The sequence below is a fragment of the Lactuca virosa genome, chromosome 9, assembly GCF_052849685.1.
Source record: "Lactuca virosa cultivar CGN04683 chromosome 9, Lactuca_virosa_CGN04683_v6, whole genome shotgun sequence".
NCBI classification, from domain to species: Eukaryota; Viridiplantae; Streptophyta; class Magnoliopsida; order Asterales; family Asteraceae; genus Lactuca; species Lactuca virosa.
This window is the reverse complement of record NC_136434.1, coordinates 22,057,732-22,076,693: the sequence shown is the minus strand read 5'-3', so window position 1 is coordinate 22,076,693 and position 18,962 is coordinate 22,057,732. Positions and strand designations below refer to the sequence as shown.

The window sequence follows — 18,962 nt, the reverse complement described above, 5'->3', positions numbered from 1 at the left end:
AAAACACATTTCTCACTTCTAGCTGCTAGCTTGTCGTGAGTCTCTCGTCTTACGAAAACTTCACAACCCCAGACTTTAATATGTGCTAACGAGGGAACTTTCCCTGTCCACATTTCGTGAGGTGTTTTGGCAACCTTCTTTGTAGGGACAAGATTGAGGATGTGGGCGGCTGTCTCTAAGGCATACCCCCAGAAGTGAATGGGAAGCGAAGCCCGACTCATCATAGAACGAACCATGTCTAACAAGGTTCGATTACGCCTCTCAGCTACACCATTTAACTGTGGTGTCCTAGGAGGAGTCAATTGTGAGACTATCCCATATTCTTTCAGATAGTCGTTAAACTCGATACTAAGATACTCCCCGCCTCTATCGGAACTAAGTATCTTTATCTTTCTGCCCAATTGATTTTCGACTTCATGCTTAAACTCTTTGAACTTTTCAAAAGTTTCTGACTTATGCTTGATCAAGTAGATATATCCATATCTGCTATAATCGTCAGTGAAAGTCACATAGAATCGATTAGCATCTCTTGTAGTTGATCTGAAGGGCCCACACACATCTGTGTGTATGAGATCCAATAGACCTTCACCTCTTTCACAAGACCCTGTGAATGGTGATTTTGTCATCTTTCCCAAAAGAAAAGATTCACACATATCATCTGATTTTAGGTCAAATGATTCCAACACTCCATCCTTTTGGAGTTGGGCTATGCGTTTTTTGTTAATGTGTCCAAGACGACAATGCCACAAGCATGCCTTGTCTACACTATTAGACAAGTCAATATTAAGTACACTATTTCCTAAGCTATCAACACAAGTCACTGTTTCATACACACCATCACAAGGTAAAGCTTCAAACATAAAAACACCATTCTTATAAACAGAAATTGAACCATTCAAATCATTAAAAGAATATTTGAAACCTTGTCTGAACAATGCATGAAATGAAATAATGTTTCTCGTCATCTCAGACGAATAGCAACAATTTATTAAATCTAATCTAACATCATTGCTAAGCAGAAGCTGATAAACTCCGATCTTGGTCACTGGTGAAGACTTTCTGTTTCCCATGATCAAGTTTATCCTTCCTCGCTCTATCTCCTCACTTTCCTTTAGTCCCTGCAAATCGGAACAGATATGAAAACCACATCCTGTATCAAGGACCCATGAACGAGAAGATAATGAGTTATTAGCAGAAATAGTGTAAATACCTGCCGAAGATGGCTTCACTTTGCCATCCTTGATATCTTGCAGATATTGTGGGCAAGATCTCTTCCAATGCCCCTTTTGATTGCAGTAAAAGCAAACGGCCTCTTTTGGATCAGAAACATGGGGAGTGGAACCATTGGGCTTAGCCTTTGGGCCATTACTAGACGACCCAGCTTGAGCCTTGCTCTTCCAGTTTTGCTTGGGAGGACCTTTCCTCTTTTTCCCCTTTCCCTGTCCAATAGCCAACACAGGGGCATTTGTAGGCGTGGAGGGTATACTTTTACCCTTCATTCCTGCCTCAGATGTCTGCAACAAGTTGTGCAATTGGGCCAAGGTCTGCTCAGTATTGTTCAAATGGTAAGTTAGAATAAACTAACCATAACAATCAGGTAGTGAGTTCAAGACCATGTCAATGGCCAATTCCTCATCAAAGTGAATGTTGAGCTTGACCAAACGCTCTATGTAGCGTTGCATTCTTTGCACATGTGACACAACCGACTCCCCCCCTTTCATCTTGCAAGCCATGAGTGACTTGACTACTTCAAACTTTTCTTGACAAGCTCGCTTATGGTACTTTTCCATAAGGTCCTTGTTCATCTCGAAAGGCCAGTAGTCCTCATAGTACCTCTGCAGTTCTGGGGACATGGTTGCCACCATGATGCACGCCACTTTGGTAGCATCATCGTAATGTTTCTTGTAGGCAGCTAGATCTTCAGGAGTAGCTTCAGACTCATCAAGCTCTTTGAGCTCCTTTTCAAGAACATATTCTTTGTTCTCAAAACGAAGCGCCATCTTGATGTTGCGCATCCAATCGTTATAGTTAGAGCCATCCATAACGACTTTGGAGCAGATATTGAGCAAAGAGAAGTTTTGGTTGGAGGAGGATGAAGCAGAAGTGTTTCCAGGAGTAGACATCTGAAAAGAAAGAAAGTTTTAGTTAGATTTCAAGATACCTTAATAAAATAACCCAAAGATATAATATTAAGGTTAGGATCCAACTATGAAGATTCACAACTTAGAAATGGGATGCCGAGATCCAAGAGTAAATTTCATAAAGGTAGGTGAATGACGATTCACCAATTCCACCATTAGACGAAACAAACGAAGTGAAATTCCTAATTCTTTTGAGATACATTGAAACTATTCAATGGCATGTTTTAATCTCAGATTATGCTCTTCTATTTTTGACTGGGATGCCGAGGATCACAAACAAGATGTGAATAACCATGCAAATGTGCTTGGTAACCTCATTGTCTTTATCATTAACTATTGATGTGCTGGTAAACCACACACGCTCCATCAAAATGACAATTATGAGATACCCATTACTACTCTTTATTAGTGCCTTTTAGTGTGCTGGTTAACCACACACACTCCACTAACGACCAATAAAGCATAATGTGCAATTTCATGGATTAGCATACTTTTCACATTTTTCCTAAAGTAACTAGAGTTGGGATTTTGAAAAATAATGTTCTAGTACTTTCTTTAATAGCATTATACTTTTAATGAGAAGTAGTTGTCCTATCAAATCCGTTCTGCTAACGACCCTCCACTAATCAAGGAAGCGGTGGGTGAGAGTGGACACCCATTCAACTACCATTTTATAGGCAGTTTCCTTATACCCCCCTTATAGACTAGCTTCGTGAATGAGGCATACTAGCGATTTGACTGACCATATTCTTATACATATATATTATTAAACATTTAATCATAATACATATATAAGGTGTGTTTTAAAATTTTTAAAACTTCAAGGTTTATATAAATTTCGAAATTTAAACTATTAAATTAAATTTGAATAAACCAAATAACTAGATTTAATATTTATCTCTTAATTAACTATTAATCAAATTATTAAATATTGTAAGGATTATCTAATTAAATTAATCAATTAATTTAATCTTAATCCTTATCCCTCTAAATTTTGAAAAATAGGGTAAGGATAATTATCCAATTAATCTAATCAAGTAACAATTATCCAAAATAAGAAACCCTAAAACAACTAGGCATATTTCGAAATTCTTAAGGGAGGAGGCTAGGGTTTTCAAAACCCTAACCCTAATTTCGATTAGGGTTCTTTGGAGGCTAGGGTTTTCGAAAAAACCTTTGATCCAAAACCCTAGAAATCGCAAATTATGGCCTTTAGGGTTTAATAGCTATAAACCCTAATTTGCAATTCAACAATGATAGCAATTCAATTTAAAACAAACAATGGCTCTGATACCACTGATGAGTTTTAGGTAAAACAAATAAACTAGAAAACAATTCCTAAGTTCACATGCAACCTACTTTGGATCTATGTTTTAACTATTGAACATATAACTTTGAATTGCAAAACAAGAACCCTAGAGGAGAAAGGCTAATTTCGAAATTAACAAACTAGGGTTTAGGAGTTACATACCTTTCAATTGTTATAACAAACAATTGATAATCCTCTTGATCTTGATCTTGATCTTCTTGGAAGCTTAGCACCACAAATGTAATGCCTCTAATGGAATCACACCCAAGAACTAGCAAGAAGGAAACTTAGAGGAGAGAGGATGGAGAGAGTATGCAATTTCGGCCTTAGGGTTTCTTCCAAAGAAATCAGTCACCTCAAATGTGAGCCAGGAGGCTCCTTAAATAGCTGAGGGATCTAGGGTTTAGGGAAAACCTAGTTATCCTTTGCTTAGGGCCTAAGCAAAACCCAAGGGCTTATCTTGGACCCCCTTGGACGAATTCTCTAGGCTTTCCCTTAGGGTTTTCGTCCACCCCTTTCCAAGGGAGTTCTGGATCCTTCCATTCAACTATCAGTTAATTGCAAACTAGTCCCTACACTTTATAATTAATTCTTTTAACCTCAAAATCAATTCTGATTAATTTCTGGCTAACAATTAATTAAACATAATGATTTCTAATTAATATATTAATCCATTAACATATTAATAAATCATTTATATATATATATATATTAATTTATTAATCTTATAAATTAATATCTCTCCTTTCCTAATTTCCTTGTCCAGTTGCTAGGTTGAGGGCAACCCAAAAGGACTGTGCTGCTATCAATTCAAGTACATACCAATTATAGTTATGGGCTTAGACACCTAATCCAACAGAATTAGTTGAATATCAAGGAGGCAAACTAGTCTCGATCCTTTCCTTCTATCTTGATTATTTATTAGAATTGATTCAGTATCTGATACCTTCTCTACCTCCTATGTATATATGTATTATGTGTATGTGTTGGTTATAACAATTTGAAAAGGGAGCAAGTACTAATTTTGGACAATTTGCATGTACTTGAAACCTAGAAAATCTAATTAAGAAGGGGAAGAAGAAGATGGATCGGGGTTTTTCTTGACTTTTTCATTAAGAGAGAGAGAGAGAGAGAGAGAGAGAGAGAGAGAACGGTGGGGGTGGATGGGGGTAAGGGATAATTTTTTTTCTTTTCCTTTTATTTTTAAAGTAAAATAGTATTAGGATAATTATAAAAAAATACAAAATAGAAAATAAAAGGGCATAATCGTCTTTTCAAGTTTTTTTGGACCAAAATCACAGAAAGTTTTTGATTTTGGACCTTCCATGCAAGTTGAAAACTTTTTGGACACTATCCAAAGTTTTTCGCAAACCATAAGGACCAATTTTGCAGTTTTGTCTTTTTAAAGTTATATTTTAACAGACTTGGACAGGTAAAGTCCATTAAAAACTCATAACTTTGTCATCTGACGTCCGTTTTTGTCTGCCTTTATATAGTTGAGTTCCTACTAACGAGATCTTCAATTCTCATTTAGATTGTGTCGGCTAAAATCGATCGATCTAAAATTCAAATTTCGGGTTGTGCACTACTATGCTAAATTTTAGAAAAATCATAACTTCCTCATAAGAAGTGAGATTTGGATGTTCATTTTACGTATGTTCTCGATTTAACATATACTATGACTTTTGCTTAGATACCTAAGGCTAAAAAGTAATTTATCAAAAACTCACTTTTTACGTTATGCAGTGCCATGCCGGTTTAGCCGTAAAACTTCGACGGGTCATAACTTCTTCGTTATAACTCGGATTTTAGCGTTCTTTATATGTACGGAACCTTTGTGACATATACTATAACTTGGTGAAGATTATATATTAATATTCTATCAAGAAGTCGTTTTTGACGTTTATTGTCTCTAAATTGACTTCCCGAATCTGCGGGCGTTACAGAAAACATACTCTATAAAAGGGAATCCTCCCTACAAAAAAATTAAGTTTTGTATTAGACAAGCTGGCTCCTTTGAGCTGGTGGGTCCTTTAGAGTCATCTGGACCGATTAGGTCCGAATTGCACCGGCTTTGACCGATATTGACCAAGGCCACCTATCCTAACCCTCTAACACCTATTTGAAGGCGGCTAGAGGCCGCCAAGTGCCTAGGCGCCGATTAATCGGCCTCCTAGACCAATTTTTATAACCATGATGATTTTTGAACTTCACAACAATATATGGCAATGTTTGCATGATCTACAAAGGTTTAGCACAAAGAAAATCCAGAACTCGGAGTAATTAGAGATGAATTGAGTGTTCGTTACAAGAAAATGGGAGAAATCGCAATGATGATCTAAACCAAGCGTTTTGAAATACAGATTGACATTATTGTCCTCCAAAAATTTCCCTTTAGAAGAAAAGTACCAAAAGTTCAGCTTATTCATAATGTAACATTCGTATTCAGGTATATTCCCTTTTGGTCCTTGGAATGAAATTTTATTTCAAAAAGGGTGCTTTTCATACGATGGGCATACGTCCATGTGCGCTTAGCGTACATGCGCGTGCGAAGTCGGGGCAAAGGGCCACGTACGTTGGGCGTACGCAACGTACGCGGGGCGTAATAGCCTTCCACTAGAACCCTAATCTTAAGGATTGAGCCCTATTTAAGCTCACTTATGACATTGGACCCTCTTCCTTACCAGCCTCCACTGCCTTTGATTATCCCTAAAACCCTAGTTACCATTGAGTGTGATCTTGGAGCTTAAAAGTGACATTAGTGGTCCTTTTTGGTGTGTTAGCAAGAAGAAGAATTTGGTGTGCAAGCCTTGGACGTTAAGCTTCAAGATCCTGATTCACATCATCTTGGGGAGCTTTTGGAGGTAAAAAGCTTCTACCTTGTTGATTCTTATGATTATTAGAGCTAGGGTTTGTTTTAAGGTCATTTTAGATCCATGGAATCTCCTTTGTGAGTTTCGGCAACTCCAGAGGCAAGAAATTCTAGATCTTAGTCCCTTTGGCATGTTAGAAACATAAAAATACAATCTTTTTGATGGGTTTGAAGCCATGCATGAGTTTAGGACATTTAAGTGAGCTTTGATGGACTAAAATGGATATTGTGCTCTCATAAGTCATGTTAACGCATAAAGTTGCCAACTTTATGCCCTAAGAGCCTTATTCTAATCGAGATCTGGTATTGGAATTGATTGTCTGCATAGGTTAACAACCAAATGGCTGTTTGGGTTAAGCTGGGTAGTACGCCGAGCGTACCAAGGTGTACGCAACGCGTACTCATTGCGGGTATGTACACTGCGCATTCATGGATTCCGCCCCGTATACGCTCCTAGTAAGCTTTTGGGCTTTTGAGTAGTTTGGGCCCTATTTAATTTTTGGGCCATGATCTATTAGAGTGTATTGTGCCTTTGAACTTGCTAATGGATCTTAGGTGGCATTTTTGGGCCTTTTGGGCCTTGTGGACCGTTATAGCTTTTGGACCAGGGATAGTTAGGCCCAATAAAGGAGAAAGACTTATGAGCCTTAACTAGTTATGGGCCTTTTCCTGTTTAGGATAGGTGGGCCCCGTTTTCTATTGTGGGCCTCGAGTGTCATGGTTTGGCACTTTTGGGCTACGGAGCCTGTTATTGTGGGTGGGTCAAATATGGTTAGGCCCATTATGGAATGACCAAAATGGATTCTAGGAATTGGACTTAGGGTTTTGGCCCATATCTTGAGTCTGGGGCCTAATTCTAATTAGGGAAATTTGTGTATATTCAATGTGAGATTTTTGGATCGGTAGTCGAGCAGTTAGTATTTACCAGTAGACCGAGGTGAGTCTTCTCACTATATTAATGGGTCGAAGGTACCAATGTGGGCCCATATCTTGACATGTGAAATGATAGTTGTATATGTTCTTGCTTGTCCGAAAGACCTCTAGGGTAGCCCGAGGCACTTGCATGATAGACCTTGGGGGTAGCCCAAGGCACTTTTATGGAAGATCATGGGGGTAGCCCATGGCATGAAAGACCATGGGGGTAGCGCATGGCACTAGGATATTAGACTATGAGGGTAGCCCATGGCATTCCAGGGAAAAGAGCATGAGGGTAGCCCATGTTAATTGTTTGTATGTTATGTGGTATTGTGGGAAACTCACTAAGCTTTTTCTTTTAGTTTGTATTGTGGTTTCAGGTACTTCCGGTACTAAAGGTAAGGGCCCGGGTTGATGGCACAACATTCACTACCCACTGTTTCCGTACTCACTAATATTGTTACTTTGATTAATAAACATATTTATTGTGTAATGGATTTTGGAAACAATTTATGAATGTAATTTCCTTTTTGAAAATGAAAACTTTTATTGGGGTTTTGGGTTGTTACAAATTTGTATAAGAGCCTTGGTTTGAAGGATTTAGGCACACTCTCGGGTGTGTTAGAACTCAAACTGAGGAATGATAATCTTTTAAAAGAAAAAGAACTAAATTTTTCTAAAAAATGTTTTCGTAAGTAAAAGGGTGAGTGCAATGCGTGCGATCGGCCGAGCTCAAGTAAGTGTTTCCCATTTTACCCATGCTTATGTGTTATGATTAGTATGCTTGATATGTGAAATTGCATGCTAGAGTAGGGATAAATATACCATCAGGAGCCATATGATAGAATTGCCTGACTTGTGTGATGCCTTATAGCCTAGGAAATTTTGATGCCATATATTACTCGAAATGGTTGTTGACTCTGTTAATTGGTAAGTGTATGCTTTCAAAGTTATATACGATTAGGATTGCATAGCCCTAGAATGATGGTTTCTGCCTCATTTCCTGTTCCTTGTTTGGTTATGGACTTAGGGTAGAAACTTTATTTGACAGTCTATGTGATTCCATTTGTGTATAACTTGCATGCATTTGCCAACCTGTGGTGTTGATTGAGGTTTCTAGTTGTGCGAGGATTGAGAAATCCTAGAATAGTCTATGATATATATATATATATATATATATATATATATATATATATATATATATATATATATATATTTATGTATTGTGTTGTATGAGTTATGTTTCTGAATATAGTTGGGTGAATTATAGGTATCAGGTTTGACTTTGAGGAAGGTATAGGTAAGTGTGGAAGGTAGTATTGGGCTCGTACTACTGAAAGCATAGGACCTGTACCAGAGACAAGTCCGGTGGGGAGGAATGCCTTCGATCCTCTTTATGAATTGTTTCTATGTTGTATTTTCAGTTGAGGATGGTGATGACTACACGAGGAGGTTCAGGTCCAGCATCGGGGTCTAGTTCGGGTTCAGGTTCCGGTGCGGATCTGATTTATGAGAGGTTGCACGAGCTTATCACATCCGATGTTACTCGCATCATCCTTGATGCTACCCCGATGATTTTCGGTACCGTTAAGGAGGGGATTATAGAGATCATGGAAAATCGGCTCAGATCATTTGAGCCAAGATTGTTGCGGGTCAGATAGGGGCTCAAACTCCCTCGTTCCGAGAGTTCAAGGCGTGCGGAGCGCCTGAGTTATTTGGGGCTAAGGACCCCATCGCTAGTCACCACTGGATCGCTGACATGGAGAATGCTCAGTGCACGAGCTTTTTCCCCGAGGCGGAAAAGGTGGGATTCGCGTCCTGTATGCTGAGGGACCGGGCGCAGGACTGGTGGGAGGAGGTTACCCATGAGGTAGGGACGACAGGTGTGACAGTGATGACATGGGAGGATTTTGTGTGGAGGTTTGATCGGGAGTTTACACCGTCCATTGAGGTGCAACAACTGGCGAGGGAGTTCCAGGACCTTTACTAGACTATGGAGACGATGGCGGAGATCACTGCTAAGTTCAGAGAGAGGGCATTTCTAGTTCCGCACTATGTTGCGGATGAGGAGATGAGGAAGTCGAGATATCATGATATGCTGATGGATGATATCCGGGAGTTCATGAACTTTTCAAGGTGCAAGACCCTGATTGATATGATTGAGAAGGCTCGGGAGTGGGAAATCGAGTTAGAGCTCCAGAAGAAGCATAAGCCGGAGCAGGTGCAGACAGAAGTGGGCCAGGCCAAGAAGCCCAAGACCTCCGATACGTTTAGCAGAGGTTAGCAGGGCCGGGCCGTTGTGCCAAGTGCAACAAGCTGCACAGTGGCGCATATCGGGTAGCAGGCTCGATATGTTACAGTTGTGGCCAGTTGGGTCACATGAGCCGGGAGTCCCCCAAGAAGGGATTGATTTGTTTCCACTGCAACCAGAGCGGCCATAAAAAGTCAGATTGTCCGAGGTTGTCTGGTGGAGAAGTGGTGGCCCCTGTGCCAGCCACCTTGAGGATTAATGATGGCCACCAGGGCAAGACAGAAACTCCTGTGGTGAAGAGCACAACATTTCAGTTGACCACCGATGAGGCTCGAGCAGCGCCGGATGTAGTTACTGGTATCTGACTTAACTCTATTTTTTATTGCTTTCTTATTACGCTTATATCTGTTATGATCTCGTATAGGGACCTTCTTGGTCAATGGATTGTCGGCTCATGTTTTATTTGATTTAGGGGCTACCCGATCCTTTGTATCTCTTGCGCTCAACAAGAAGTTTCGAGATACTCCGGGGACTTTGGACTCCCCTATGGAGGTGGAGATCGTGGATGACCATACTATGAGTGTCGCGAGGGTATGTCGAGGATGTGTTATGAACATGTTCGGTGAGAGATTTCCTATCGATTTGGTACAGAACCCCTTGAGGGGATTGAAGGTGATCATCGAGATGGATTGGTTGGGGCCCAATGGGGCCTTGATTGATTGTGAGCGGACGTTTGTGAGAGTTCGAACCCCAAGTAGGGGAGAACTAGTCATTCCTGGTGAGAGAGCTTCGCATAAACCGACTCTCTGGTCAGCTGCAAGGGCTAGGAGGTTTCTTCAGCATGGATGTATAGGGTATTTAGCTTATGTTTCAGATACACGGGTTGATACCACATTGGAGTTGAGTAGGGTTCCCATTGTACGAGATTTTCCCGACGTTTTTCCTGAGGATTTGTCGGGAGTGCCTCCCGAGCAGTAGGTCAAGTTCCGGATTGATCTGATTCATGGTTTGGCAACGATAGCCAAACACTGTACCGCCTAGCACCGCCTGAGATGCAGGAGTTGTCTATGCAACTGCAGAAGCTGCTAGACAAGGGTTTCATTCGTCCGAGAAGTTCCTCGTGGGGAACAACGATCCTGTTCGTGAAAAAGAAGGACGAGTCATACAGGATATGTATTGAATATCGAGAATTAAACAAGCTAACGGTAGAAGCATTGAAAAAGAAGGACGACTCATCGATCAGAGATATTTGTTTGAGGATGACTGTTACTTCACCATTGATGGATTTGATCGAGGAGGCTTAGTTAGAAGGATTGAAAAAGGAAAATTGGAAGACTGAGCGGATTAGAGAATAGATTCCTTTGTTTGTTAGAGACATTCGGGGGTTATTGACCCAGTGTAGTAGGGTCTGGGTTCCGACATCAGGTGGGATAAGACAGACGATTTTGGAGGAGGCTCACAAATCAAAGTTTTCTATCCACCTGGGGCCACGAAGATGTACCGAGATTTGAGGTTTAGTTACTGGTGGCCCTGTATGAAGAGGGAAGTTGCTTGGTTTGTTGAGCGGTGTTTGACCTGTAGGAAGTTCATAGCCGAACATCAGAGACCTTACGACAAGGTCTAGCCGTTAGCCATCCCCATGTGGAAGCGGGAGGAGATCACCATGGATTTTATCATAAAATTACCCATGACGGCGCAAGGTGTTGATTCTATTTGGGTCATTGTGGACAGGTTGACCAAGAGTGCACATTTTATTCCAATTGACGAGAGTATATCCGCCAAGAAGTTAGCAGATATCTATGTTCAGGAGGTGGTAGTCAGACACGGGGTGCCGGTATTTATGGTCTCAGACCACGGTGTTCGTTTCACCTCCAGATTTTGGAGGAAGTTCCATGAGGAGTTAGGCACTCAATTACATTTTAGTACCACGTACCACCCCAGACCGACAGTCAGAACGAGCGAATGATCCAGACGCTCGAGGGTATGCTACGGGCTTGCGTACTAGATTTCAGAGGGAGTTGAGATACTTACATTCCGCTGGCAGAATTCTCTTACAACAACAGTTATCATGCTAGTATTGATCGACCACCTTTCGAGATGTTGTATGGAAGGAGGTGTAGGACCTCGGTTTGTTGGGGAGAGGTCAGACATCGGGTCATGGGAAGCACTGAGGTTGTGCTTAAGACCACTAAGTTGATTCTGCAGGTACGCGATAGGATGCGGGTCGCGTAGAGTCGTCAGAAGTGTTATGCTGACCGACGTCATTCGAATCTCGAGTTTCAGGTGAGGAACTTTGTGTTTCTGAAGGTGTGACCGTGGAAAGGTGTCATCCGATTTCGGAAAAAGGGCAAGCTAGGTCCCCGATTTATTGGTGCGTTCAGGATTTAGGCGTGTGTCGGTAGGGTTGCATAACAGTTGGATCTTCCTGATGAGCTCAGTCAAATCCACAATAATTTCCATGTATCTCAGGTAGATGAGCGTATAAATTACGTGGATAAGCCCATTGCAATTCATGAAAGAAAGACTAAGACTCTGTGTAATAAGGTCGTGAACCTGGTGAAGGTGCAATGGCAGCACCGAAGGGGGTCTGAGTGGACATAGGAGCCGGATGACGAGATGAGAGAGCACTACCCAGATTTTTTCGCGACGGCAGACTTCGAGGACGAAGTCTAATTCAAGTGGGGGAAATTTGTAACACTCGGATTCAGGTATGTTCCCTTTTGGTCCTTGGAATAAAATTTTATTGCAAAAGGGGTCCTTTTCGTACGTTGGGTGTACGTCCATGCACGCTTAGCGTACATGTGCATGCGAAGTCGGGGCAAGGGGGCCTTCCACTAAAACCCTAATCATAAGGCTCGAGCCCTATTTAAGCTCACTTATGACCTTGTAACCTCTTCCTTACTATCCTCCGCTGCCTTTGATCGTCCCTAAAACCCTAGTTACCATTGAGTGTGATCTTGGAACTTAAAAGTGACATTAGTGGTCCTTTTGGTGTGTTAGCAAGAAGAAGAAGTTAGTGAGCAAGCCTTGGACGTGGTTGAGCTTCAAGATCCTGAGTCTACATCATCTTGGGAAGCTTTTGGAGGTAAAAAGCTTCTACCTTGCTAATTCTTTTGATTATTAGAGCTAGGCTTTGCTTTAAGGTCATTTTGGGTCCATGGAATCTCCTTTGTGAGTTTGGGTAACTCCAGAGGCTAGAAATGCTAGATCTTAGTCCCTTTGGCATGTTAGGAGCATAGAAATGTAATCTTTTTGATGGGTTTGAAGCCAGACATGAGTTTAGGACATTTAAGTGAGCTTTGATAAACTAAAATGGATATTGTGCTCTCATAAGTCATGTTAAGGCATAAAGTTGCCAACTTTATAACCTAAGACCCTTATTCTAATCGAGATTTGGGTATTGGAGTTGATTGTCTGCATGGGTTAAGAGCCAAATGGTTGTTTGGGTGAAGCTGGGCAGTACGCCGAGTCTACTACATGGCGGGCTTGTACGCTGCGCGTTCATTGATTACGCCTCGCATACGCTCCCGGTAAGCTTTTGGGCTTTTGAGTAGTTAGCGCCCTATTTAATTTTTGGGCCTTGATCTATTACATTGGATTGGGCCTTTGAACTTGCTAATGGACCTTAGGTGGCATTGTTGGGCTTTATGGCCCGTTATTGCTTTTGGACCAGGGATAGTTAGGCCCATTAAAGGAGAAAGACTTTTGGGCCTTAACTAGTTATGGGCCTTGTCCTGTTTAGGATAGGTGGGCCCATTTTTCTACTATGGGCCTTGCGTGTCATGGTTTAGGCCTTTTAGGCCATGGAGCCCGTTATTATGGATGGGCCAAATACGGTTAGGCCCATTATGGAATGGGTAAAATGGGGCATATTCTAGGAATTGGACTTAGGGTTTTGGCCTATGTCTTGAGTCTGTGACCTAATTCTAATTAGGGTAATTTGTGTATATTTAGTGTGAGATTGTTGGATCGGTAGCCGAGTAGTTAGTATTTATTAACAGACCGAGGTGACCCTTCTCACTATATCAATGGGTCGAATGCACCAATGTCGACCCATTACTTGACATGTGAAATGATAGTTTTATATGTGCTTGTTTGTCTGAAAGACCTCGGGGTAGCCCGAGGCACTTGCATGAAAGACCTCGGGGGTAGCCAGAGGCACTTGTATGGAAGACCATGGGGGTAGCCCATGGCATGAATGACCATGAGGGTAGCCCGTGACACTTGGATATTAGACCAAGGGGGTAGCCCATGGCAAGTGTTTGTATGTTATGTGGTATTGTGGGAAACTCACAAAGCTATTGCTTACAGTTTTTACTGTGGTTTCAGGTACTTCGGGTATTAAAGGGAAGAGCCCAGCTTGACGGCGCAACATTCACTCCCCACTGTTTCCGCACTCACTGATATTGTTACTCTGATTAATAAACATATTTATTGTGTAATGGATTTTGGAAACAATTTATGAATGTAATTTCCTTTTTGAAAATGAAAATTTTTTATTGGGATTTTGGGATGTTACACACAAAAAGGCCATAGTGTGTTTAGTTAAAAAAAATCAAAATTTCCGAAATAATCGCACACATACATTTTTTGACATTAAAGTTAAAATTTGTCCTCGCAGTCCTCACCGATTTGTAAGTCCTCATTCAATCCTATATATATATATATATATATATATATATATATATATATATATATATATATATATATATATATATATATATATATATATAGAGAGAGAGAGAGAGAGAGAGAGAGAGAGAGAGAGAGAGATAGAAAAGTGCATGATGCTTTATGGATTTCAATCATCAATAGCATTCATGGTAATAATAATTGGATGGAAGATGGTGATAAGGTTTAAATCCGGTCACACTTGGAACAGAATTGTACAACATTGGAATCAATTGAATATTTGGGATCTTGATTCTAGAATGGTTATCAAAAACCAATTAGAAATTGGAAGAGTACGCTTTTCTGGTTGGATTGGTAGATAGGGGAAAGATCTTTGCAGCAAGAATTTCCTAGATTGTTTAGCATGGAAGCTAATCAGAACTGTATAGTGAAGGATAAAATAAATACTAGAGGAGGTATATAGGAGTGGAGAGGAGATATTCGAGCAGGTAGAAGTATAGAAGAATTTGATCGGCTGTTGGAAGCTCTTTCCTCGATATCGTTGTCCAATAAAGATGACAATTGGTTTTGTCCAGATGGTCCTAAAGAGAGTTTTTCGATGAGTTGGCTAAAAAAGAAATTGAATAAAAAAACTCAGCAGAGGATTGGTATTAACAGATGGTGCAAATGGATTCCGAAAAAGCATAACATACTTATTTGGAGACTTTCATTGAGGAGGATAGCCGTGAAGGAGAGGCTGGAGAAGATGGGTATGAATCAGAATCCTATCACTTGTGACATCTGTAAATCTAAAGAGGAAACAATTTCTCATTCCTTTTTAGAATGTGAGATGACTGTAAAGGTTTGGGGAAAAGTGAAGCATTGGTGGGGTCTCAATAATAAGGAGTTGAAGATTGTGGATGACGCTTTTTCTTGGTTGGAGACTGAGGCACATAATAAGGAACAAAAATTGGCTTTGATTTCTATTGGGATAGCCACCTTGTGTGGTATGTGGAGAAATCGAAACAAGGCAACTTTTAAGAATTGTTCTAAGAAGGCAGAGGATATTTTGTCAAAATCCAAAGGGAGTCTTTCATTTGGATTGATAGTAGGGCCAATAGAGTGGAGATAGATAGGAGTCTGTAGATTTTATCTCCTAGAATAACTATCAATCTCATGTAATTTGTTTTTGCTCCTTTTAATATATGTTGACTTTTCAATATATATATATATATATATATATATATATATATATATATATATATATATATATATATATATATATATATATATATACACTACTTGTGTATCAATGCAATGCGACCAAACAAAAATTTTATGGTAAACCGAGAATGAAACATGCACATTTAGTCAATTCAAACTGATCAAATATGCCACCAAGGCTTCAGGATTTTGCTGCCAGGATAAAAATTATTGCAAACTGAAATTGTTTCTCGACGATACTAGTCCACTGCAATTCATGGAAGATATTTTAGGGATTCTTTTAATTTTCCACCCAAAACAAACCTTGTATTTGATATGCCATATGTACCCTTTAATGACACACAATGTATTCCATTAAAGACATTTTCCTAATAGTGCCCAAATGCTTTGTATGTAGTTTTGTTTTGGTTATCAGCCGTCACGATGTGAGATGAGAAGAAGAGGTCGGTAAAGTGAGGGAGAAAGTAGCGTCACAACTTTAGGAGGAAACCATCGTAATTAAGCAAGAGAAAGAAGAGAAAATAGAATGGTGAGTTCTCGGGATACAATTATGATACCATATTAATGTTGAATCCTCGTTATCCCATCAAATGATACAATACGAGTATATATATACAAATACAATAACCATTGGGCAGAAACATAAATGGAATATAACATGAGCTACAATATAACAATATGAGCTAAAGTCTATATATACACTAACATTTTTAATATAAAAAACTCTTTAAATTGGGGCCACACTAAGTAAGTGAGTAATTGTAAAATTTGCTTTTTATTCGGCATAACACATGCATATCATAACAAGCTATCATTTGATGCGAACTAGATTGGGAATGAGATTGATGTTAATAGGATCGAACACCCAAAAAGATAGAGTGACAAATACAGGTTTTTAAGTCTCTAAACTATGCAAAAGACACGAATGTCTTTATCGACTTTAGTCTTGTTCACCAAGTTTAGCCGTGTAAGACTTCACGATGTTCTACTTAAACGCCGGCGTTAAGGTGACGGTGGCTTGCTTTACCGCCAGTAAACACCACTCCCTAATATTATTTTTTGCCGATGGTAAATTTTATAGGTAATATTCCACCAATGGCAAATTATGCTATCTAACTATTGATTCGTCGATGAGAATTTTTATTTTTATTTCATACGCTAAAAAATATCACTATACCCTTCTTATTGGTAAATTGTGGCAAGAATGATAAAATCCTGGCATGGCTCCTATCTTATGTGTCATATTTTTACCATTGGCAAAACAACTACCAAAGCCTAACTATCATGTAGCCTTATCAAATTGTGATGAGGTCATCAGTACGTGAACACTAGATTTTTGTTTCCGTCTAGACTGTCATTCATTATAAATGTGAAGTTCTGGTTATGCTTCCAAAGTAAGAAAACAAAATACGAAACCATATCAACATGGAAGATTTTACTCAATTTCTACTAGTTATAGGGCTTTTGCTTTTGGTTCTAATATGTCATTACAAAAGAAGCAGAAGAAACAACACAAGAAAAGGCATCAAACTAGTAGCTCCAGAACCATCAGGGGCATTGCCTTTTCTCGGCCATCTTCATTTCCTACGAGGTCAAGCTCCTCTAGCACGGGTACTTGGAAAAATTGCTGATGAATACGGACCCGTTTACACTCTACGGCTTGGTAGTCGTCAAGCATTGGTTGTGAGCAGTTGGCAGATGGTCAAAGAATGTTTTACAACCAATGACCGAAATTTTGCAGCCAGGCCCAACATGGCAACCAGCCGGCACATGGTTTATAATAAAGCTGGTTTTGCACTGGAATCAGGACCATATTGGCGAGAGATCCGAAAGCTGGTCACTTTGGAACTCTTTACAAGTCATGGTCTTGAAAAGTTTAAGAATGTTCGTAGCTCAGAAGTGACAAACTTCATTAACGGGCTCTCCTTGTTTTCCCAAAAGAACGCAAACGAAGCATCGGTAATAGACATGGGCAAGTGGTTTGAGAACATAACGTTCAATATAACTATTAAAATCTTAGCCGGGAAAAGATTTTCTATCACGGGTAGCAGTGAAGGTAACAACGAAGACTTACATGTACATGAAGCCATAAAGAAAGGGCTGTACCTTATGGGCGTTTTTATTGTGTCTGAATTCTTTCCATATCTGGAATGGATGGATATTGGAGGGTATGTGAAAGCTATGAAGCAAGTTGCAAAGGAGGTTGATGGAGTTATCGGAAAGTGGCTTGACGAACATGTTGAGAGGAGAAAAGAGTGTGATGGTGAAAAAGAAGCCGACTTCATGGATGTGATGCTCTCAACCCTGTCAAAAGATGCTGAAATGTTTGGCCATGGGCGTGAAACCATCATCAAGGCGACAACAATGGTTCGTAACTATGTTTTGCTCTCTCTCTATTTCTACATTTAATCGTCTCTTGAAACTTGAAAGCAATTTATATATATTATGGTTAAAATGATTTTCATAGGTTCTCATGATCGGGGGTTCAGAAAGCACTGCTTTGACACTTACGTGGACACTCTCTTTACTACTGAACAACCCTCACATCCTAAAAGCTGCCCAGAAGGAGCTTGATATGATTGCAGGAAAACGGAAATGGGTCGAAGAATCAGATATAAAAAACCTAAGGTATCTACAAGCCATACTGAAGGAAACTCTCCGAATGTACCCACCAGGTCCCTTGGCACCCCCTCATGAGGCCATTGAAGACTGCTATATTGGGGGTTATCATATCTCCAAAGGGACTCGTCTGATTGTTAACATATGGAAGCTACATCGCGACCCACAAATTTGGTCGGATCCTCATGATTTTCGACCAGAGAGGTTTCTAGAAGAACACTCGGACATAAATTATCAGGGTCAGAACTTTGAATACATTCCTTTCAGCACTGGAAGGAGAGTGTGTCCTGCAATCACATTAGCTTTCGAAGTAGTTCACTTGACACTTGCTCGGTTGCTTCAGGGGTTTGATTTGGCGACACCAATGGGGAAGCCTGTGGATATGAGCGAGGGCTTGGGCATTGCCTTGACTAAGGTGAGGCCACTTGAAGTGATTATCACTCCTCGGCTTTCTCCAGAGCTCTATCAACACCTTTGACATCGATCAATGGGATTTTTCTGGAGTGGCATGATGAAGCTGCTTGCTACTTATGTCATATTTACATATGTAAGAAATAAGACCCCGCATCGATTTACCTCAGCTCTCCGTGAATAATGTAGAATGTTGTATACAAGGCTAGCGTGTTTATCTATTATAATAAACGAAGTTCTTTTTTTTTTTTTTTTTTTTTTTTTTTTTTGTGCGCGCAATATTAGGGCTGTTCACTGTTTGGATAAAACCGAATTGTCCAATTGGACAATTTGGATTGAATTATTTGGTTCGGATTTTTGGATTCCTTTTCAACAAAACCGAATTATTATTTTGAATTTCGGATTGGTTTTGATTTATAAAATAAGAACCGAATAGTCCAAAAAAATCGAATAACAATTTGTTATGTATTTATTTTCAAAATATCTATTATTATTGATTAATTTTATAATTTTTTTTAAATAAGTTCAAAAGGTTTTTACCTAATAAAAGACATTAGTATGTACTTTCTCTCAAAAGTATTTTATCTATTAAATAATAAACTATAATAT

At 39.8% G+C, this 18,962-nt stretch overlaps 1 protein-coding gene across 1 annotated transcript; it reads left to right on the top strand.

Moving 5' to 3' along the window:
* Nucleotides 1-16,729: 16,729 nt before the first annotated feature.
* On the top strand, nt 16,730-18,588 carry LOC145135984 (dimethylnonatriene synthase-like). The gene is made up of 2 exons (XM_079070196.1): nt 16,730-17,690; nt 17,791-18,588. Exons 1-2 carry the CDS (start codon nt 16,749-16,751, stop codon nt 18,418-18,420), a joined length of 1,572 nt encoding a protein of 523 aa, XP_078926322.1. The 5' UTR covers nt 16,730-16,748; the 3' UTR covers nt 18,421-18,588.
* Nucleotides 18,589-18,962: the final 374 nt, after the last annotated feature.